The sequence below is a fragment of the Panthera pardus genome, unplaced genomic scaffold (assembly GCF_024362965.1).
Source record: "Panthera pardus isolate Hobbes unplaced genomic scaffold, ASM2436296v1 HiC_scaffold_12, whole genome shotgun sequence".
NCBI classification, from domain to species: domain Eukaryota; kingdom Metazoa; phylum Chordata; class Mammalia; order Carnivora; family Felidae; genus Panthera; species Panthera pardus.
The window spans coordinates 98,449,477-98,472,786 of record NW_026526677.1 but is presented as its reverse complement, the minus strand read 5'-3'; the positions used below and the strand labels follow the sequence as shown (position 1 = coordinate 98,472,786).

Genomic DNA, 23,310 nt, shown 5'->3' with positions numbered 1-23,310 from the left:
GCGTCAAAGGACTCGCACGTCAAAGTTTTAAAAATATATATGCCCTCCAAAAAGTTTGCTTCCGACCACAGTCTTTGTCTAGTTTGTTGATTTAAATGATTCCTGGGGCACCTGGGTGGCTCAGTCGGGTAAGCGTCCAACTCTTGGTTTCGACTCAGGTCATGATCTCATGGTTCAGGGACGCTGATAGCGTGGAGCCTGCGTGGGGTTCTCTTTCTCCCTCTCTCTGCCCCTCCCCTGCTTGCTCTCTCTCTTTCTCTTTCAAAATAAATAAACATTAAAAAATATATATGATTCCTTGTTACCTTAGGTGAAAATTATGGTGGATCTGGTCGCAATCACACTTTTCCTGAACTCAAGCTATATGCCTGGTGCTGGAGAGTTAAAGATGAATCAGTGTACTCAGACTCTGGTGATGTAACTGGAGTCGTACAAAGGCTCTGGGAAGCCTCTGTGGGAATCATTAGGCAAACCATGACTTAGTCCCTGAGGACACGAGAAAGGGGACTGGGAACGGGGAGGGCTTTAGAGCAAATTGGTGCCTCTGCGATATCCTGAGCCACAGTTGCATCTCAATTGGGCCTGACATCCAAAAGCGATGCTAAAATCGTCTAATTTCTAGCTCATGCTGAGTATTTGGTTTGAAGTTGCACCAGTGAGTCCGGATAGAGATTTTTTTTTTTTCCTTTTAAAAATAGGATATGTGTATAAAAACTGCATGTTTAAACTATCAGCACATGTAGTTTCTTTAATATCGTACATTGTGTTGGATGTATTTTTTTTGTGTGCGCAGTTAATGTGATAAATGAAAGTAATGAGATTGGTAATTAGTTGTAAGTGGCATAGTGTCTTTAATAAATAGTGTTGGGTGGTATTTGAGAAGTGTTAGGTAGTAATTACAGTTCAAATCCCTGAATGGAGTTTTGATAAATCAATAATGGAGAATAGTAATTAGAAGTAAAAGGCTTTTTTCTTGGGGTCGTTATCTAGTGATGATATGTTTCTTAAAAAAAAAAAGTATAGGTTTCTGATTTCTCTTTAAAAAATATTTAAAAGCTTCACTGTACATTTATGCTTGTAAAACTTAAATCTCTTCAAGTTTCTGTTGATGAGTTTCTAAAACTTGAAGCTTTAAGAAAATGTTAAGAAACACTTAACAAGGCTTTAGCAATTAATTGATCATTCTCATTTATAGAGGCAGAAATTCAGATCCAGAGAGGTGAATAAACTTGCCTAATGTCAACAGAGCCAGTTAATGTTGGTCATCAGACTAGAACCCAGGTTTCCAGACCTGGTGTCCTCCCTGCTATATCTCCTGCTCCCTTGAGCAATATGGAGCCTTTTAAAACTGTAGTCAGATTCTACATGTTTTATGTTGAATTCAACATACTGAATACTCATTTAAAAAAAATTTTTTTTTATGTTTATTTCTGAGACAGAGACAGAGCATGAGTGGGGGAGGGGCAGAGAGAGAGGGAGACAGAGTATCAGAAGCAGGTCCCAGGCTCTGAGTTGTCAGCACAGAGCCCGACGCGGGGCTCCAACTCATAGACGATGAGATCATGACCTGAGCCGAAGTGGGTCGCTTAACCGACTGAGCCACCCAGGTGCCCCTGAATACTCATTTTTAAAGTATAAAGCTTAATCACATTAAAATATTTTAATGTTTATTTTTGAGAGCATGAGCAGGGGAAGGGCAGAGAGAGAGGGGACACAGAATCCGAAGCAGGCTCTAGGCTCTGAGCTGTCAGCACAGAGCCCGACGCGGGGCTGGAACCCACGAGCTGTGAGATGACCTGAGCTGAAGTTGGACGCTTAGCCAGCTGAGCCACCCAGGCACCCCTATCATGTTTTAACATATAAAAATGTTTGAAAAAACTTCCATGGATAAGTTGAGGTCTGTAGAGATAAAAATACTTAGTCATTCGTAGTCCTATATGCTTAGAGTTTTCTGCCTAATTAGAAATTCACATTCCTTAGCGTTCGAAAGGAGTCTGTGTTCAGAGTAGAATTAGGTTTAGGCACTGTTCTTGGTACCTTTTCTCTTTTTATAAATTTAGCTATTTCCAAGCATAATTGTATTCCTCTTTATTGTGACCATAGCACTTTCCAAATTTTTTTCTATTGACCATTGAGCCTTGGCAGAAGCAAAGGGAGGAGCGAGGCCAATGAGAAAGCTATTATGAATGGGCTGTATGGCAGCTGTACAAGGATGCTGTTGCTTTCCCAGAGCTAAGCACGTTTCTTTTTGGCGTTGTTTTGAGTGACGCTGTAAATGTACAGGCAGAAGTAAACAAAAGGAAGCCATTTTTGCTATTGCAAGACTTGGAAGGCAAAATACAGTTGGCCAAATGGAGGACGCACTAAGCAGGAAAATATTTTATCTTTTTAGAAATTGGGGGGGGGGAATGTTTTTTAAGCTCAGAGTGTCCATTTATGCTTTAACTATGACTGCTAATTTAAAGTTCACTAAGTAGTAAAGGCAGGTTGTTAGCTTTTGAAGTTTGTTGACTATTGACTTGAATTATTCACAAAGCCTTTTTTGAACTTTTCCCCTAGGGATTATACATATTTAGGGTGTTTCTAGAAGATTTTAACATCAAAAGGATAGGTCTCTATGTTTTCTTTATGTCTGCATTAGTGTTAAAAACTCAAGAGCTAGTGGTAGAATGCTGATTTCCCTGGTCATTGGAGGATTCATCTCAAAAAGATCTTGAGAAAAGCAGACATTTAATCTACAAATGATCTTTACAAGGTCACATTTGAAGGAGGGACAAATAATACTTGTGGAAGGTACATGGTACCAGCTTGAAAATGCAAGCAAATCAAATGTTTTGGAGACATTTTTTAACGGATGATATTTTAAATCTGGTATGTTATGAGAAGTGATATATTTTTCAATTAATTGTCATAAACATTTATTGATTGCATATTATAGGTTGGACATTGTATGTAAGACTAAGCAATTTTATTTTCATTTTGTTAGAAGGAAGCATGTCTTTTTTCCAGAGGTATTAGGCTAATATTGCATTTTAACCTCAGTTCTGTGAAGTTAATGCATTTACTTCTCTTTTTTTTCACATTTATTTATTTATTTTGAGAGAGACAGAGACAGTGTGAGTGGGGGAGAGGCAGAGAGAGAGGGAGACAGAGAATCCCAAGCAGGCTGTGCACTGTCAGTGCGGAGCCCGATGTAGGGCTCGAACTCATGAAACTGTGAGATCATGACCTGAGCCGAAATCAAGAGTTGGACGCTTAACCGACAGAGCTAACTAGGGACCCCAGTGCCCTTATCTTTAAATAGGGAGACCATGTGGGTTGGTGTGTATCGCCCTGGATATAAATGGAAACTCTTATTGGGAGCTCTGCTGGATTTGTGCCTTTGAAGGAGTGGTGGTTACTGTAGCTTTTGCAGATCGTAGGTTACCCTGTTCTCGGGTGGCCTGCTGCCTTTTCTCTATCCTTTGGTCATCAGTCAGAGAGCATGCAGGATTAGGAAGTTGGAGTGGCGTGAACCAAGATGGTAGAAATAATGGTACCAGTTCCTGGGAGTCATCAAAGGGTGATGTGTTCTCTCTCACTCATCTTCGGTACATAATTCCTGCCTACCCTGAAGATAAGCCTGGTCAAGTTGTATGGAAATGGGGAGGGGAACTAACCTATTGAGTGCCTACTTTATTGGAAGTTATACAGGCCTTTCATAAGTGTTTATTGTGAGTAGGTATTATCTCTGTTTTTGCAGATAATTTTTTAATTTTAATTGAGAGCTTAAACATTTTTAATTTTTTAAAAATTTCATTGAAAATTTAAAAAGCCTGTATTTTAGGCTTTATTGTAATATCTCCTTGTTAATTCCCTCCCTCTTCCACATCTCTCTCTTGCTCTCTCTACTTTGCTGTCTCCATTTTAGTCTCACTGATGTTTTTATTCTTCGAACAAATCTAGACCTGTTTCACTTTTGGACTTAAAGATGACCCGTCCTCTGGGCTCCTCTTCTGCTGATACTACCTGGCCAGCTCCTTTGTGTAATTTCAACTTTTAGTCCAGATTCATCTCAGAGAAGCTTTCCCTGTTCACTGGCCTAGAGGAGTTGTTCAGCATATTCTTACTATGTTACTCTAATTCTTTGCATTGAGTGTGCTATTTTTCTTTATATTGAAGTATAACTGACATGGAACATTCTGTTAGTTTCAGGTGTATGACATGATTCTGTATTTGTATACATTACCGAACGATCACCACAATAAGTATAGTTACCGTCTGTCACCATACAGAATTACAAACCTGTCCTCACAAAAATTTTTTTCTTACAATGAGAACTTGTGCGATTTACTCTCTTAGCAACTCTCAAGTATGCAGTACAGTATTATTGACTATAGTCCCCAAGCTGTATATTACATTCCCATGACTGAAGTTTATACTTTTTGACTCCCTTCGCTCATTTTGCTGACCTCCCAATCCCCCCTCCCCTCTGGCAATTGTGAATTTTTTTCTCTGTATCTATGAGTTTTATTTGCTTGTTTTATTTTTTTAGATTCTACATGTAAGTGAAATCATACGGTATTTGTCTTTCTCTGCCTTATTTCACAGCAGAATACCTTCAGGGTCCATCCATGTTGTCAAAGACGGTGAGATTTTATTTTTTTTATGGCTGAGTAGTAGTCTCTTGTGCATATATACCACATCTTTTCAGGTTCTTAGTTCAGGATTACACTTTTTATTTTATTTTTTAAACATGTTTGTTTAGTTATTTTGAGAGGGAAAGAGTGCGAGCAGAGGAGGGGCAGAGAGAGGAAGAGAGAGAGATTCCCGGTTGGCAGTGCAGAGCCTGATTCTGGGCTCAGTCCCGCGACCCGTGAGATCATGACCTGAGTTTAAATCACAAGTCAGACACTTAATTGACTGAGCCACCCAGGCACCCCCTACCACGTCGTCTTTATCCATTTATCCATCAGCGGACACTTAGATTGTTTTCGTATGTTGGCTCTTGTAAATCATGCTGCAGTGAGCATAGGGGTACATGTATCTTTTCAAATTAGTTTTTTGTTGTCTTCAGATAAATATCTGGAAGTGGAATTATTGGATTCTATGGTAGTTCTATTTTTAATTAAAACAATTTTTTTTTAAGTTAGAGAGAGAGAGAGTGAGCGAGCAGGGAAGGGCAGAGAGAGAGGGAGAGAGGAAATCTCAAGCAGGCTCTGCACTGTCAGCACGAAGCCTGATGCGGGACTTGAACTCATGAACCGTGAGGTCATGAGCTGAGCCAAAACCAAGAGTCAGATGCTCAGCTGACTGAGCCACCTAAGTACACCTCTATTTTTAATTAAAAAAAAAAAAAAAAAATTTTTTTTTTTAAATGTTTATTTATTTTTGAGACAGAGAGAGACAGAGCATGAACAGGGGAGGGGCAGAGAGACAGGGAGACACAGAATCCGAAGCAGGCTCCAGGCTCTGAGCTGTCAGCACAGAGCCCGACGCGGGGCTTGAACTCACGGACTGTGAGATCATGACCTGAGCCAAAGTCGAATGCTTAACCGACTGAGCCACCCAGGCGCCCCATATTTTTAATTTTTTAAGGAACCTCCATACTATTTTCCATATGACTGCGCCAGTTGACATTCCCACCAAGAGTGCATGAGGGTTCCCTTTTCTCTACATCCTTGTCAACACTTCTTTTTGATACTAAACATTCTGACAGGAATATGGTGGTATCTCATTGTGGGTTTGATTTGCATTTCCCTGATGATTAGTGATGTTGGTCATGTGCCTGTTGGTCATCTGTATGTCTCCTGGGGAAAAATGTCTATTGAGACTTTTGCCCACGTGAAAATCAAGAGTTTTAAAAAAGTTTTTTTGTTGAGTTATAAATGTTCTTTATGTGTTTTGCATGTTAACCCCTTACCAGATACATGATTTGCAAATATCATCTCCCATTCAGTAGGTTGCCTTTTCATTTTGTTGATGGCTTCCTTTGCTGTGCAGGAACTTTTTAGTTTGATGTTGTACCATTTATTTTTGCTTTCTTGCCCTTGCTTTTGGAGTTTGATCCAAAAAATCCTCATCAAGACCCATGTCCAGGAGCTTGCCACCTGTATTTTCTTCTGGGAGTTTTATGGTTTCAGGTCTTAGAACTTTGTATTTTTTTACTTCTTTTTTATAGTTTATTGCCTGATTGCTCTCCGATTCAGGCATGTCGTCTTTTCACTTCTTTATCCCAGTGCTTGGCATATATTTATTGAATACGTGCACTGAGAAAAGTCAAAACCATCAGGAACAGCCTTCAGCTTACTGCCTTCATATCTCTGAGTTTATCTCTGAACCTGCCCTCCCTGCCTTTCTTCTGTTTTAGAGGAAGGAGGTAGCCTTTCTTTTAATGGTGTTTAGTGTTTCTAGCTGTGTGGTAGATCTCATTCCCTGTTGTTTGCCAGAAACCTTAGCTTTTCGTTTATCTTTTTCTCTTCTGATTCTTTCTACATATAAATCATGTCCAATTTTCTCTGAAAATAAAACCCTTTAGTTATAGACCTCTTGTAGTCTTTGTTGGGTCTTGATCTCTTAGTCTTATTGTCAGACTCTCCTACCTCCCTCCATGGACTAACCTAAGGAAGCTCTCATTTTAGTTTTTATTATAAATATACTGTAAAAATATATTCTGAATTATAAACAACTGACTTACAAATGAGGTTTTGGAATGTAACACTTGTAAATTGGAGACTGTTTTATTAATATGAGTTCTTGCTGTTAGCATATAGTTGTCTTCTGAGGTAGAGTTTTTTTTTTTTTTCTTGGCTGTGTTGTTCCCTTTTGGCTTAAACCTTTGATAGGATGAGCAGCTTCCTAAAACACTGTTAAAATATTCATACATCAGATATTTATATTGATGCAGCTTGTGTTGATTTGGTAGGGTTCTATGGGACTATTTTTCAAGAGTTCAGGAAATGGTGTACAGAGAATAGAACACCTACCTGGCTTTAAAAATGTATCGACTTACTCATTGTTTGAAGAGTCACTGATGATTAGTTATTAAATGGGAATTTTACAGTTATTCTAGATGGACCTCATGTTTCCACTTCTGGGGCACCTATCCTAAGGAAATAATCTAATGTACAGAAGAGTACCATGCCCAGTGATGTCCATCACAGTGATACTTGGAGCAGTAAAGACTTGAAAACAATGTAAACGTTAAAACAAATGGGGGGGGGGGGATGTTTGAGATATGTTATGGTATATCCATAGAATGGAATCATTTAAACATCACAAAAAGGTTTATAATGAGCTTTTGTTGACTCAAGGAAGAAATCGGTGTTTTTAAGCGTGAAATAAAAAGCAAGATGTTACACTTCTCTCCTCCGACTGGTACACAATGTTAGGTAAGTTTCAAACCAAATATTGCTGATAATTAGAAAAACCAGAAGACCCTCAAGAGCTGTGAAGGCAGTAAGGAATTACGAGGCCAGGTTCTGGAAGATACGGAAAGCTCTGAGAAGTTTGTCTGATGTTTGAGGCTACCTTGCCCATGAGGTCATGGCTGATTCTGGAAGCGACCGTTGAAAGGCTGAGTAGACTTTTCAAGATACAGATGTCGAGGAAAAAAAATTGGAATTACAGCCTGCCAAGGTAGAGGGCCTTGGGAAACTCTAGGTTTTGGGGTTGGGTCCCTCAGGGCCTAAATTGTAGGAGTAAGGGTGAAACGGAAGTAGACTAGTCTTCATAGGGACTAGAGTCCAGTTTTTCAATCTGTTCGATTCTGGATTACATGAAGGTGGTCTGGGATTCCTAATGTCCCCAGCCTTTTGTCTGCCAGAAGCAAAAGTAAACCCTTTCTGAATAACATCATCCGTGGCCTCAGGTTGTCTCTATAATTCTTTTTTATAATTTTTTTGATGTTTATTTCTGAGAAACAGAGACAGAGTGTGAGTGGGGGAAGGGCAGAGAGAGAGGGAGACACAGAATCCAAAGCAGGCTCCACACTGTCAGCACAAAGCCCGATGCGGGGCTCGAACCCATGAACTCTGAGTTCATGACCTGAGCTGAAGTTGGACGCCCAACCGACTGAGTCACCCAGGCACCCCTCTATAATTTTTAAAAAATGTTTATTTATTGAGAGAGAGAGAGAGAGAGAGAGAGAGAGTGTGCGAGTGTGCACATGAGAGGGGGAGGGCAGAGAGTGTGGGAAAGAGAGAATCCCAAGCAGGTTCTGTACTGTCAGTGCAGAGCTCAATGCGGGGCTTGATCTCACAAACCGTGGGATCGTGACCTGAGTTGAAATTGAAATCAAGAGTTGGACACTTAACTGACTGAGTCACCCATGTGCCCCTCTATAATTTTTTGTATACAGTGTCCAACATTCAGTAAAAAATAAATAGACATATGAAAAGACAAAATGCAACTGGAAGCCAAAAGGAAAAATTGACAATAGAAATATACCCATAGGACAAGCAGAGATATTTGAGTTATCAGTCATGAACTTAATAAATCTGTGATTAATGTGTTAGAATAATTAAAGATAAAATTGGTAACTTTGAGATTTGAAATAATGAATTAGAAATTCTGAAACCGAAAAACATAAGAACTGATGATTAGGAACTCAGTGAATGGGTTTAATAGCAGATACAAGTGAAGAGAAAATTAGGAAAGTGAAAAATAAAAAAATTCAGACTAAGGCACTGAGAGGCAGAAGGATGGAGAAGACCGAAGAGTGTAAAGGACAAATGGAATATGATGAAAAGGTCTTTATGTATAAGTAATTGAAGTCCCAGAAAGAGAGGAGAAAGGAAATGGCACAGTAGCAATTACAGGTGTGCCTTGTTTTATTGTGCTTTGCAGATACTGCATTTTTTTTTTTTTTTTTACAAATTGGGTTTGTGGCAACCCTTTACTCCATTATTCCAACAGCATTTGCTCACTTTGTGTCTCTGTCATATGGTAAATTCCCCCAATATTTCAGACTTTCTTATTTACATTTGTTACGGCGATCAGTGATCTTTGATATTCCTATTCTAGTTTTGGGGCACCATGAACCACACCCATGTGAAATGGTGAACTTTTTTTTTTTTTTTTTTAAATAAGCTCTATGCCCAATGTGGGGCTTGAACTCATGACCCTAAAATCAAGAGTTGTGTGTTGTGCTGAGCCAGCCAGGTGCTCCTAAAATGGTGAACTTAATTGATAAATGTGGTATGTGTTCTGACTACTCCATTGACCAGATTCCTCCTCTCTCTCCCTCTCGTATGGCCTATTTCCTGAGATACAACAATATTGAAATTAGGTCATTTAATGACCCTGTAATGGCCTCTTAAGTGTTCGGGTAAAAGGAAGAGTGGCAGGTCTCTCACTTTAAATCAAAAACTAGAAATGATTAAGCTTAGCGAGGAAGTCCTATCTAAAGCTGAGATAGGCTGAAATCTGTGCCTCTTGCACCAGTTAGCCAAGTTGAGTGCAAAGGAAAAGTTACTGAAGGAAATTAAAAGTGCTACCTACTCCAGTGAACACACAAATGATAAAAGCAAAACAGTCTTACTGCAGATGGTGGAGAAACTTTGAGTGGTCTGGATAGAAGACCAAACCAGCCCCAACATTCCCTTAAGCCAATAAGAGGGTGGGGGAAGCTGCAGAAGAGAAGTTTGAAGCTGGCAGAGGCTGGCTCTTGAGGTTGAAGGGAAGACGCTGTCTCCATAACACAGAAATGCAAGTTGAGGCAGCAAGTGCTGGTGTAGAAAGAAGCTGCAGCGGGCTATCCAGAAGATCTAGCTTAGATAGTGAATGTGGCTGCATTAAACAAGTTTTCAGTGTAGATGAAACAGCCTTCTATCAGATGAAGACTCCGTCTAGGACTTTCATCAGTGGAGAGAAATCAGTGCCTGGCTTCAAATCTTCACAGGGCAGGCCGACTCTCTTGTTGAGGGGCTAATGCAGCTGGTGACTAAGTTGAAGCCACTGCTCATTTACTACTCCAAAATCCTAGGGCCCTTAAGAATTTTGCTAAATCTACTCTGCTTGTGCTCTGTAAATGGAACAACAAAACCTTGATGATAGCACAACTGTTTACAACGTGGTTTACTGAATATTTTAAGCTTACTGTTGAGACCTACTGCTCAGAGTAAAAAAAAAAAAAAAAAAATTTCAGGGGCGCCTGGGTGGCTCAGTTAAGCATCCGACTTTGGCTCAGATCATGATCTCACAGTTCATGAGTTCAAGCCCCGCATCGGGCTCTGGGCTAACAGCTCAGAACCTGGAGCCTGCTTCAGGTTCCGTGTCTCCCTCTCTCTCTGCCCCTTCCCCACTTGGTTTTTCTCTCTCAAAAGTAAATACTAAAAAAAATTATTTCAAAATATTACTGTTCATTGACATTGCACCTGGTCACCCAGGAGGTCTGATGGAGATGTATAAGGTTAATGTTGTTTTCATGCCTGCTAACACCGCATTTAATTAACACCGATTTTCAAGTTTTACTGCTCAAGAACTACATTTCATAAGTCTATAGCTGCCACAGATAGTGATTCCTCTATGGATCTGAGCAAAGTCCATTGAAAACCCCTGGAAAGGATTTACCATTCTAGATGACATTGAGAACATTCTTGATTCATGGGAAGAAGTCAAAATATCAACATTAACAGGAGTCTGGAAGAAGTTGATTGTAACCCTCATGTAGACTTTGAGGGGTTCAGGACCTCAGGGCAGGAAGTAGCTGCAGGTGTGATAGAAATAACAAGAGAACTAGTTGGAGAAGCAGAGCCCAAAGATGGGACTGCATGGCTGTAATCTCAGGATCAAACTTGAACAGATGAGGAGTTACATCTTACAGAGGAGCGAAGAAACTGGTTTCTTGAGATAGAATCTCCTGGGGAAGATGCTGTGAAGGCTGTTGAAATGGTAGCAAAGGATTTAGAATGTGACATAAACTTAGTTAATAAAGCAGTGGAAGGATTTGAGAGGACTGAAAGATTTTCAAAGAATTTCTACTGTGGGCATAATGCTATCAAAGAACATCTCCTGGTACAGAGAACTCAATCATGAAAGGAAGAGTGCATCGAAGCAGCAGACTTCACTGTTGTCTTAATTTAAGAAGTTGCCATAGCCACCCAACCTTCAGCAGCCACCACCCTGGTCAGTCAGCCGTCAGCATTGAGTCAGGACCCTCCACCATCAAAAAGGTTACAACTCACTAAAAGCTTAGGGGATGGTTGGCACTTTTTAGCAATAAAGTATTTTTTAATTAAGGTATGTACGTTTTTTAAGACCTAATACTATTATACTGTTAAAAGACTATAGTAGAGTATAAACATGACTTTTATATATACTGGGAATCCAGAATACTCATTTGACTCATTTTATTGAGATGGATGCTTTATTGTGGTAGTCTGGAATCGAGCCTGCAGTATCTCTGAGGTATGCGTGTGTAGTTTGGATATAGGTACATTTAGACGTATTCTGTGTATTTCAAATATATTCTTTGATTCTGTACATGTGTTTTTACTCTTTGTACGATATCTCGTGAACAAGTTCTTATAAAGTGGTAGAATTTAAGTAGCTTTTGTATGTGTGTGGTTAATGCTTTTTATCCTGTTTAAAAAAGTTTTCTCTCTCATGAAGTAATGAAGATAATTTTCTTCTATTATCTTTTCAAGCTTTATAGATATGCCTTTCACATTTAGGTCTATAACCCACATAGTTCTTTGGTGTTTTGTTTTTGTTTTTTTGCTTTTTTATTTATTTATTTTTGGGATAGTGTAAGGTGAGGGTTTAGTTTGATTTTATTGTTTTTCTATATGGATACCCAGTCGTCCCACTACTATTTTTGGAAAAGACCAGTCCTTTGTGATAAGTGAAGGGTCTGTATACGTGTGGGTCTTTTTCTCAGCTTTTCTGTCCCACTAATTTATTTGTTTTTCCCAGACACAGAAAAATCCATGTAAGTGGCGAAGTACAAAATAAGATGGTAGGAATAAATACAGATTTATCGGTCATTGTAACAAATATAAAATGTACTAAACTCACTAGTTAAAAAACAAAGGTTGTTACCTTGAGTTTTAAAAATACAGCTACCTGTTCTCTAAAAGAAACCTATATAAAACATCAGGACTCAGAAAAGTTGAAAGTAGAAGATGGGAAAAAGAATTATCAGGCAAATTCTGGAGGTCATTTATATGGCAAGGAATGGCGTCTCGGTTCAGCTGCATGCTTTACTGGGTTCAGGGCCGCTCTGCTCCCTCACCCCAGTGGTTGTTAAACTCTGGCCTCTGCATTACTTCCCAGGGTAGCCATGTGTTTGATTTTATATAGAGCGGGGGAGGGGCAGAGAGACAGGGAGACACAGAATCCAAAGCAGGCTCCGGGCTCCGAGCCGTCAGCACGGAGCCGAATGCGGGGCTTAAATGATGAACCGCAAGATCGTGACCTGAGCCGAAGTCAGACGCTCAACTGACTGAGCCACCCAGACGCCTCTAGCCTGCTGTGTAATTTCTGAACCGTTAGTCTCTTGTACGGTTTTAAGAACCCACCCTTCCAGGGGAACCACTAAAAATGGAAAATCATTGTCCACAGGCAGGGGTGTTACAGATCATCTCTTAGGGTCTTGTGCATTTTTTTTATATTTCTGCAATCGAACACATATTTTGTAACTTTTTTTTTTTTTTTTAACTTGAAAAAGGATATTGTCCTTAAGATCCTCCCAGTAATAGCCCTTCTTTTCCATTTGTTGCAGGTGGTGCGGTTGTGTCAGAACCCAAAGCTGGCGCTAAAGAATAGCCCACCTTATATCTTAGACCTGCTGCCAGATACCTACCAGCATCTGCGCACTATCTTGTCAAGATATGAGGGGAAGATGGAGACACTTGGAGAAAATGAGTATTTTAGGGTGTTCATGGAGAATTTGATGAAGAAAACTAAGCAGACCATAAGCCTCTTCAAGGAGGGGAAAGAAAGAATGTATGAGGAGAATTCTCAGCCTAGGTAATGGCAAATACCACACAAATACTTATTCAGGTCTGTGACTGCCTGAGTGGGTGACACACAGAAGTAGTTGAATTGGTTTTAATATTTATGTCAACGAGAATGCAACGTTGACATTTGATTTAAAAGTGTGCCGTTATTATGTTTATTTTTGAGAGAAAGAGAGGGAGAGACAGTGTGAGCGGGGAAGAGGCAGAGAGGGAGACACACAATCCGAAACAGGCTCTAGACTTCCGAGCACAGAGCCCAACGTGGGGCTTGAACTCACAAACCGTGAGGTTATGACCAGTTGGACATATTAATTCATCTAGAACAAGTCATAAAAATGTAAATTCTACTTGAACTTTTTAGGTAGTAAATTACTCTCCAGGAGTGACATGAATTAGGAAGGACGGGGTTAAGTTGGCATGTGTGACGACTGAAGCAGTAACTTACTAAATGGTATCCTTGTAGCCTACGTGCCACTCCTTTGACTCTGTTGGCTTAGATTCCAGGAACCCTCATCTCTCACTTAAAATTTTACCCACATCATTATTCGTATTACCTTTACTATGACAAATTACTCAGGTTTGGTCCAGAGTACCAGTCTTTTCTTGTTAAAAAGATCTCTGGCGATTGAATTCAATCTGTGGGAACCTTTGTAACTCCTAGGTTTATAGGAACGTGAACTTTGTTCCTTTAAAATATTTAAATTTTATGACTTTTGTTAAAATAAGACCCTGACTATGTGGGCTATAGCTAACTGGTGATTTTGTATTGCTAAGTTTTTAAAAAATAATTTTCCTTTATTAGGTGCCAGAACTTTAAAATTTAGTTTTAACATCTACAGTGAACTAGGTTCTAATTGTAGGAGGTGAAAAGGGGAGTTAAGCTCTCAATTGAGTACTGTGTTAGATTGCTTAATAGAGATATGGACAAAATGCTGTGTGAACACAGTTTGGCCTAGCAGCATCAGAGAATTTGGCACAGAGGAAGTGTTATTTGAGCTAGGTTTTAGGAGGGCAAGTAGAAATTTCCTAGTCAGTGAAATGAAGAAAAGGCCTTTAACACAGGGGCGTGAAAACATAGGCTCTGTATGTTGAAGGAAAGGGAGCAGTCTACTTTAGCTAGAATTGGGGAAGATAAGTGAGCTGGGAGTACAGGGTGAAGTCAGGTTGGGAGTACAGGGTGAAGTCAGGTGGTAACTGTTCTATTACTTCTAGACAGTCCCCTATAGATCATACATACGCTGCCATGATTTTTAAGATTTTTTTTAAAGAGCACTGTTACAGTGAAATTATAGATTTTCCAGTCTTAGAGCATACTGAATATTTAACTTTTTTTTTCAATGTTTGTTTATTTTTGGGAGACAGAGACAGAGCATGAGTGGGGGAGGGGCAGAGAGAGAGGGAGACACAGAATCTGAAGCAGGCTCCATCCAGGCTCCAAGCTATTGGCACAGAGCCCGACGTGGGGCTCGAACCCATGAACCGTGAGATCATGACCTGAGCCGAAGTCGGACGCTTAACCGACGGAGCCACCCAGGCGCCCGTTAACTTTTTTTTTAAACAATGAAATGTTCATCTCTGAGTGGCAGTATGGTGGACTAGTTAAGAGGATGGACTCTGAAGCCTGTGTTTGAATTTTAACTTGGCACTTAGCTCTTTGATCCCTCAGTTTCTTCATCTGTAAAATGAGATAATAGTAGTACTTTCCTTGTAAGGTTGTTGGGAATTACTGAGTAAAGGTTGAGAGCTTAGGACAGTGATTGGCACAGTGAAAGTGATAAGTGTATTAGCTCTAATTTTAATCATCTTCCTCATTTTCTTCACTCTAAACATAGCTTGTTGTACAAGGCTGAGTATTCGTGACACTGCCAGATCCTAATGAAGTATATAGACCGATTTGTCCTAACTGAATGGCCTCATACTATTGTTTCAAGTTCTTTTGCAATTTTTTTTTTTAACCCAAAGGCCATGAGGTTTTTACTTTTTCCTTTTGTTTGTTTAAACAATGTGCACCACGATGGTTCAACAAGGAAGCAAATGCTATGAATACGAAAGCTGCAGTTGGCAATATACCCCATCTAGAACCCAGGGAAGGTGAATTAGACAGAAGTGGTAGTCATTCTAGTTAAACAATCAGGTAACATCATGACGAGTCGGTTTGCAGCATCAAAACTGTCCATTTAAGTTTCTTTCTTCTTAATGATCAGAGGTCCCACGTTGTCTCAAGTCTCTTCATTGCGTTTGTGTGAATCCATCACAGACTGGGAACTTTTTGGACCTCCAGCAGTGGCAGTACACGAGCTTTTATTTCCCAAATCTTCCATGTCAAAAGCATGTACTACCTTAGGGTTGTCTTTCTGGATGTGAGGGTTCACCATAGATTTGTGGGATGATCTTTTTTTAATGTTTATTTATTTTGGGGTGGGAGAGAGGGACAGAGACAGAGTGCGAGCAGGGGAAGGGCAGAGCGAGAGGGAGACACAGAATCCGAAGCAGGCTGCGGGCTCTGAGCTCCAGATCCCGACGCGGGGCTCGAACCCACAGACTGTGAACTCACGGCCTTGAGCCGAAATCGGACGCTTAGCTGACTGAGCCACCCAGGCGCCCCTTGTTGGATGATCTTTAATGTAAAATCTTTTGTGAGCCAGATAATCCAGTCGCAGCTGTACTGGCAGCAATAGTAACTGCTGCCATCCATTCACCTCGCGTGCTGGAAGTCAGACACGTGGTGCTGCTGCTTGCAAAGCGTGTGCACGGGACACTAAGCACAAACGGGCTGTCACAGAGGGCCCTCGTTTGCCTTTTTTTTTTTTTTTTTTACTTTACTGTTAGTGTGCCTGATACTTTACCCCAGTATTCCTGGGGAATATCAGTTTTATTCCCCGTAATATAAAATTTTTAATATACTATGGGATTAATACAGCAAGATTTGTACAAGTTACATGTAAAGTGAGAATAAATTTCAGTTGAGATACAGTTTTTTTTTTTTTTTCAATGAAGGAAAATGGCTTTACTGTATGACCTTTGTGATCTGTATTTTGGTTTCTTAGAGGCTTTTTTTCCTAATCAGTTTTGGGTTTTTTTTTGTTTTTAGTTTATTTTGAGAAAGAGAGAGAGAACGAGTGGGGGAAAGGCAGAGAGAAGATGGGGGACAGAGGATCAAAAGCGGGCTCTGTGGGGGAAAGGGAGAGAGAAGGTGGGACACAGAGGAGACAGAACAGGCTCTGCGTTGACAACAAGGAGCCTAATGTGGGGCTTGAACTCCCGAACCGTGAGATCATGACCTGAGCCGAAGTCAGATGCTCAGCTGAGCCACCCAGGCGCCCCTTCCTAATCGGTTTTTTATTTTTTTAAAGTTTATTTATTTTGAAAGAGAAAGCATGAGGGGGAGAGAACCCCAAGCAGGCTCTGCACTGTCAGCGAAAAGCCTAATGCAGGCTCCAGCCCACGAACTGTGAGATCATGACCTGAGCGGAAGTTGGATGCTTAACCGACTGAGCCACCCAGCGTCCCCCAATCAGTTTTCACATTGAGATGTTAACATATCATAAAATCCACCCTTTTAAAGCATGGAATTCAGTGGTTTTTTTATTATGTTCACAAAATTGTGTCACGTCCCCAGTGTCTAATTTCAGAACGTTTCCATTCCGTCAACAAGAAACATCATACTCATTAGCAGTCACTCTCCGTTCCCCACTCCTGCTCCGTACCCCTGAACCCCTGACAATCACAATCCTTTCTATCTCTGAAGATGTGCCTGTTTTAGGTGTTTTACATAAGTGGAGTTCTATAACACGTGGCCTTTTTTGTTTGGCTTTCATAACGCATGTTTTCACAACTCATTCATGTTATAGTGTGGGTCAGTACTTCATTCCTTTTTATTTTTTTTTATTTTTTTTTTTTAAATTTTTTTTTAACGTTTATTTATTTTTGAGAGAGAGAGAGAGACAGAGCATGAATGGGGGGAGGGTCAGAGAGAGAGGGAGACACAGAATCGGAAGCAGGCTCCAGGCTCTGAGCCATCAGCCTAGAGCCCGATGCGGGGCTCGAACCCACAGACTGCGAGATCATGACCTGAGCCGAAGTCGGACGCTTAACTGACTGAGCCACCCAGGTGCCCCACTTCATTCCTTTTTAATGGCTACATAATATCTGCTTGCATGGGTATATCACATTTTGATTACAGACAGACATCTTCGTTTCCACGTGACTATAATGAGTAATGCTGCTATGAACATCTGTGTGCAAGTTGTTGTGTGGCCATGTTTTCTTGGGTGTATACCTGAGAGTAGAATTGCTGAGTCATAGGGTAACTTTTTTGAGAGAAAGAGAGTGCACTAGTGGGGGAGAGGAAGAGGGAGAGAGATAATCTTAAACAGGCTCCAAGCCTAGCCTCAGGCTCCGTGAAGCTCCACGAAACTTGGTCATCTCATGACTGAGATCCTGACCTGAGCCAAAATCAAGAGTTGATTGCTCAACCATCTGAGACACCCAGGCACCCTCTACGTTTAACTTTTTGAGGAACTACAAGACTGTTTACCGCAGCAGCATTTCACATTCCCCCAACAACGTACACGGGTTTCAGTTTCTTACCAACACTTGTTATTGTTTTTGTTTCTGATTATAGCCATCCTACTAGGTATGAAGTAGGTATCATTGTGGTTTTGATTTGCATTTCCTTAATGAGTAATAATGTGAACATGTTTTCATGTGTTTATTGGCTGTTTGTATATCTTTTTTTGGAGGAATGTCTATTAAAATCCTTTGCCCATTTTGGGTGGTTTTTCTTTATATTGTAGGGTTGTAAGGGTTCTTGACATATTCTGGATACTAGACCCTTATCAGATATATGATTTACAAAATTTTATTTCCATTCTGTGGGTTGTCTTTTACTTTCTTGTTAGTATCAGTTGAAGTACAAACGATTTTAATTTTGTTTTTTTATTTAAAAAAAAATTTTTTTAATGTTTATTTATTTTTGAGACAGAGAGAGACAGGGCATGAATGGGAGAGGGTCAGAGAGAGAGGGAGACACAGAATCCAAAGCAGGCTCCAGGCTCTGAGCTGTCGGCACAGAGCCTGACCCGGGGCTCGGACTCACGGACCGTGAGATCATGACCTGAGCCGAAGTCGGACGCTTAACTGACTGAGCCACCCAGACGCCCCCAAACGATTTTAATTTTGATGTCCACTATTTTTTCTTTGGTTACTTGTGCTTTTGATGTCATGGCCAAGAAACCATTGCTTAATTCAGTGTCATGAAGATTATGCCTGTGATTATTCTGAGTTAACTTCTGTATATGGTCTAAAGGTAAGGGTCCAACTTTATTCTTTTGCAGGTGGGTATCCTTTAGTGCCAGCACTGTTTATTGAAAAGAACACTCTTTCTGGGGCACCTGGGTGGCCCAGTCGGTTGAGCATCTGACTTTGGCTCAGGTCATGATCTCATGGTTCGTGGGTTCAAGCCCCATGTTGGGCTCTGTGCTGACAGCTCAGAGCCTGGAGCCTGCTTTGAATTCTGTGTCTTCCACTCTCTCTCTGTCCCTTCCCCTGCTGGTGCTCTGTCTCAAAAATAAATAAACATTAAAAAAAACAAAAAGAGAAAAAGAACACTCTTCCCCATTGAATTGGCTTGATGCACTTGTCAAAAGTCAATTTACCATATGTAAATTTTTATTTTTAGATGTAAATTTTATATGTAAATTTAAATTTTTATTTCTGGATTCTTTCTGTTCTTCCCATTGGGTATGTGTCTTTCCTTATGCCAGTATCTACACCATCGGGTTTTTTTCTTTAAAAAAAATTTTTTTTTTAATGTTTATTTATTTTTGAAAGAGAGAAAGAGAGACAGTGTGTGAGCAGGGGAGGGGCAGAGAGAGAGGGAGACACAGAATCCCAAGCAGGCTCCAGGCTCTGAGCTGTCAGCACAGAGCTGGATGTGGGGCTTGAAACCACGAACAGTGAGATCATGACCTGAGCTGAAGTTGGAAGCTTAACCCACTGAGCCACTCAGGTGCCCCCCTACACCATCTTGATTACTGTAGCTTTGTAGTAAAGCTTTGAAATCAGGAAGTGTGCTTTGTTCTTTTTCAAGATTGTTTTGGTTATTTGAGGTACCTTGAGATTCTTTATGGGTCTTAGGATCAGCTCATCAATTTCTACAAAAAGAGTGGCTGTAATTTTGCATTGGACTGGAAGATCAATTTGGGAAGTATTGCTATGTTAACAATACTAAGTCTTCCAATCTATGAACATGGGATATCTTTCCATTTATTTAGGTTTTTTTAAAAGTCTTTGAACATTGTTTTGTGGTTTCCAGTGTACAAGTTTTTCACCTCAGCTTAATTTGTTCCTAAGTATTTTATTCTTTCTGATGCTATTAAAAATGGAATTGCTCTTCTGAGTTCACTTTTGGATACTTTATTGCTGGTTTATAGAGTACAATTGATTTTTATGTATTGATTTTATATCCTGCAACTCTGCAGAACTCATTTATTGATTCTAGTAGGGTTTTTTTAAGTTATTTTTTTTAATGTTTATTTTTGAGAGAGAGAGAGAGAGAGAGAGAGAGGAGGGGCAGAGAGAAAGAGGGAGAGACAGAATCTGAAGCAGGCTCCAGGCTCTGAGCTGTCAGCACAGAGCCTGACGTGGGGCTCGAACTCACGAGCCATGAGATCACAACCTGAGCTGAAGTCGGACGCTTAACTGACTGAGCCACCCAGGCGCCCCTGTTCTAGTAGTTTTGTAGTGGATTCCTTAGGATTTTCTACAAACAAGATCATGTCATGTGCAAATAGAGGAAATTTTACTACTTCTTTATGGATAACTTTTATTGCTTTTTCTTGCCTACTTGTGTTGTCTAGAACCTCATGTTGAATAGAATTTATGTTGAATAGAAGTGGTAAGAGCAGACATCCTTGTCTTGTTCCTGATATTAGGAGGAGAGCTTTCAGTCTTTCGCCATTGAGTATGATGTTTAGCTGTGGGATTTTCAGAGATGTCCTTTATCAGGTTATGAAAGTTTTCTTCTATTCCTTGTTTAGTGTGTTTTTTTGTTTTTTTTTTTTTAAATCATGAAAGGAAGTTAACAAGCCTTTCATGCTTCATTCCTGGTTTTTCTTCTTTGGAGAGGGAAATCTGTGGACTTGTAAAATTCTAGAAAAAGTGAATATGTTAAATTGCATTAGGGGAAAGAATGCAAGTAAGCCTGAGGAGTAACTGAAACCAGGGTTGGAAATGTGCTGGGATTCTATCTGCGTTCTCTCAATGCAGGTTAATGTCTGAATTAAAGGAAAATCTGACCTCTGCTACATCCAGGATTTACATCTTAAGGGTTTCTGCTGTAGCAGAACATCTGACTCTTAGTTTCCGTTTTGATCTGACTTGCTAGAGATCAGTTGATTATCCCTGAACCAGTCGACTCCAAAGAAAAGGCAAGTGCTGGGATTCATCCAGCGTGGGCCAGGTGTCCCCTCTAGATGAACCTGTGGCTTGGGGAGCATACTTATTCCCCTCAAGCTGTATGCACAAGGGAGTTTGTTCTTAGACTGAAAGTTGAAGAGCTGATCCTTTCAATATGCTCTGCATAAGTATATCTATCAATATTTAATATAGTTGCTTCCTGTCTTTGTTTTAGGGAGGATATTGGATGAAGTAACTTCCCTAAAGAGAAATTTGCCCTTGTTTTTCTTAGACTTCATAAAAACGATTTAAGCAAAAGCTATAAGCTGCTTTCTTGTCTTTGATCTGTAACCCTGGTTTTTGCACCTGTTTTCTTTCTTGCACAGGATGTTATAGCAGAAGCTGAATGGGATATTGAGATGCAGCTAATTTTAAAACATTACCGTTTTGTTGTATGTCCTTTGGAAGTAAGACTAAACTTTGTTGTAACTGTCCTGCCTTTTTAGTTATAAAGTTAGTATGCCACATCTCACTGGTAGATGATGGCAGCTTAGATCTTTGTGTTGAGAAGTTTGGGCTTGGTGAGGAAAGATTCCCTCTCAGATTAGGAATGCATTTCTCTCGATTGGGAGAGGGGCAGCACCTCCTTTTCAATGCTGGACAGAGAAGATGATGAATTGAACACAAAGTTGTGATGGCAGAGAAGGTAAGAAGTAGATAGTACTTGATGTGTTTTCAGGCTGGCATAACATGAGTTGTTAATGATTGGCTAGGTTTCTGGTTTGAGAAACGGGCTAGATGGTGCAATGGGAAGCCATAGAGAAGTAGAAAAGGGGAAGGACCTGATCTGGCTGTTACTTTACAGTGATACCTGCTGGCTGCTCTGTGGGAAACAGATTAGGCCTGTGGGGGTAGCAGTGATGGGGAGAGGCGGACGTGACAAGGTTGTTGCTGTCAGCCACATGGGAGGTGAGACATCCTGGTCTGGGGAGAAAAGTGGACAGACAGGAGATGGATTGGAGCTAGAATCGAAAAGAATTGCTAGTGAGTTGGACAAGGGGAGAGCTAGAAAAGATGACAGAGAAGGATCGATGATGACCTATAGATTTCTGTCGTTAACTCTGCCAGTGGCGGCAGCATTTACTAAACTGGGGAATTTGGAGTCTAGGTGTGGGAAGAACTAAATCGGGAGTGGGGAGAATCAAGAGTTCCTTTTGGACTTGTTTACTTTTGAGCTATTTTTATGAGCGATCTAAGGCAATAAGTCAACCAGGCAATTAGCTGTGTTGGACATTGGAATTCAGAGGGAGAGGTGTAGATTACAGTTAGAAATTTAGTGGCTTTCAGAATAATATTTAAAGCCATGAGAGTAGACAGAATCATCTAAGGGGAGAGGAGTTGACGGTGGAGACTGAAAAAGAAAGAAAGGAGAGAGGATAGATTGCAGTAGCCAGCAAAGAAAAATTTAAAAACACACACAAAAACCCTCTCTCTAAATAGAAAGCTGACAGGGGGCACCTAGGTGACTCAGTCATTTAAGTGCCTGACTCTTGATTTCAGCTCAGATCATGATCTCAAGGTTACTGAGATCAAGCCCTGTGTCAGGCTCTCCGCTGACAGCAGGGAGCCCACTTGTGATTCTCTCTCCCCCTCTCCCTCTGCTCCTCACTTGCTTGTGCAACACACATGCCTGCCCCTGCTCTCAAACTAAAAAGGGCAAATAGAAATACTAAAAAATAAATCTAGTTTGCTAGTCCTAAAATAATTTTCCTTTGGACTAAAAAAATTGGCAAAAAAATGGAAAATTGGCTTTAGTGTTTCAAAGGAGGGTGCAGGAAATTGAGTGCACCCCTATCTGGTTGTGGTAGGAATGAAATTGGTTCAGCCTTTCTGGGGGCTGGTTTATATACAAAGATTTAAACTTTTGCTCAGCAGTTCCACTTTTATTTAAGAAAAAAAATTTTTTTTTACATTTATTTTTGAGAAACAGAGTGAGGCAAAGTGTGAGTAGGGGAGGGGCAGAGAGAGAAGGAGACACAGGATCTGAAGCAGGCCCCAGGCTCTGAGCAAGAGGTCGGCACAGAGCCCGACGTGGGGCTTGTGAACCCACAAACTGAGATCATGACCTGAGCCGAAGTCGGAGGCTCAACTGACTGAGCCACCCAGGTGCCCCCAGTTCCACTTTTAGAGATTTATCAAAAGAAGTGAGAAGGGATTTGAATTAAAATATAAAACCATGAAACTCCGAAAAGAAAATCTAGGCAGTAAACTCATTGGTTTCCGGGGGCAAGAGAAACAAAAGCAAAAGTAAACACTTTGAGAAGACCTCAAATTAAAAAGTTTTTGCACAGTGAAGGAAGCCATCAACAAAACAAAAAGGCAACCCACTGAGTAGGAGAAGATATTTGCCAATGATACGTCCAATATGGGGTTAATAATCAAAATATATAAAGAATTGCTACAACTCAATACCAAAAACACAGATAACCTGACTAAACAATGGGCCCGGATAGATATTTTTGTGTTATCAAGAGTTAGAATAAGTTACCCAAGTACGTGTAGCTAGTTAAGTGCCAGAGCCTCTTTTTTTTTTTTTTTAAAGCTACTCTCCCAAATGTTTATTACTCATGACTTTGGTTTTCTTTGAATGTAAAGGAAAGGTAACTGTATATTCCATTCCATACTATAGAAATGATCCCTTGGAGACCCCACTTTTCAAGTACCTTCTGAAATAGTAAACCACATAGACTCAGAGAAGTTAAAACATTTTTTTAACAGGCATGTCTTTTGAACACAAAAACATTCAGCAGTGCCATTTATCACAGGATTATGTCCTTACATAACAAGAGAAGGTCACTGAAATACTTCTAATTGGACATAAGCTTGATTATGCAAATAGAAGGAACATGAAGAGCTCCTCCCTTGCCTCCCCGCAAAGAATCTGTGGTAACTTCTATGAAACCAGAACATT

At 40.3% G+C, this 23,310-nt stretch overlaps 1 protein-coding gene across 3 annotated transcripts in view; it reads left to right on the top strand.

Annotated features, from left to right (window-relative positions):
* CBL (Cbl proto-oncogene) overlaps positions 1-23,310 on the top strand; it is an 85,137-nt gene that overhangs the window by 8,857 nt on the left and 52,970 nt on the right. For all 3 annotated transcript variants that reach the window (XM_053900371.1, XM_053900370.1, XM_053900369.1), the window contains exon 2: positions 12,704-12,951. In XM_053900371.1, the coding sequence (XP_053756346.1) occupies positions 12,704-12,951 (248 nt within the window). The remainder of the gene's footprint in view (positions 1-12,703; positions 12,952-23,310) is intronic.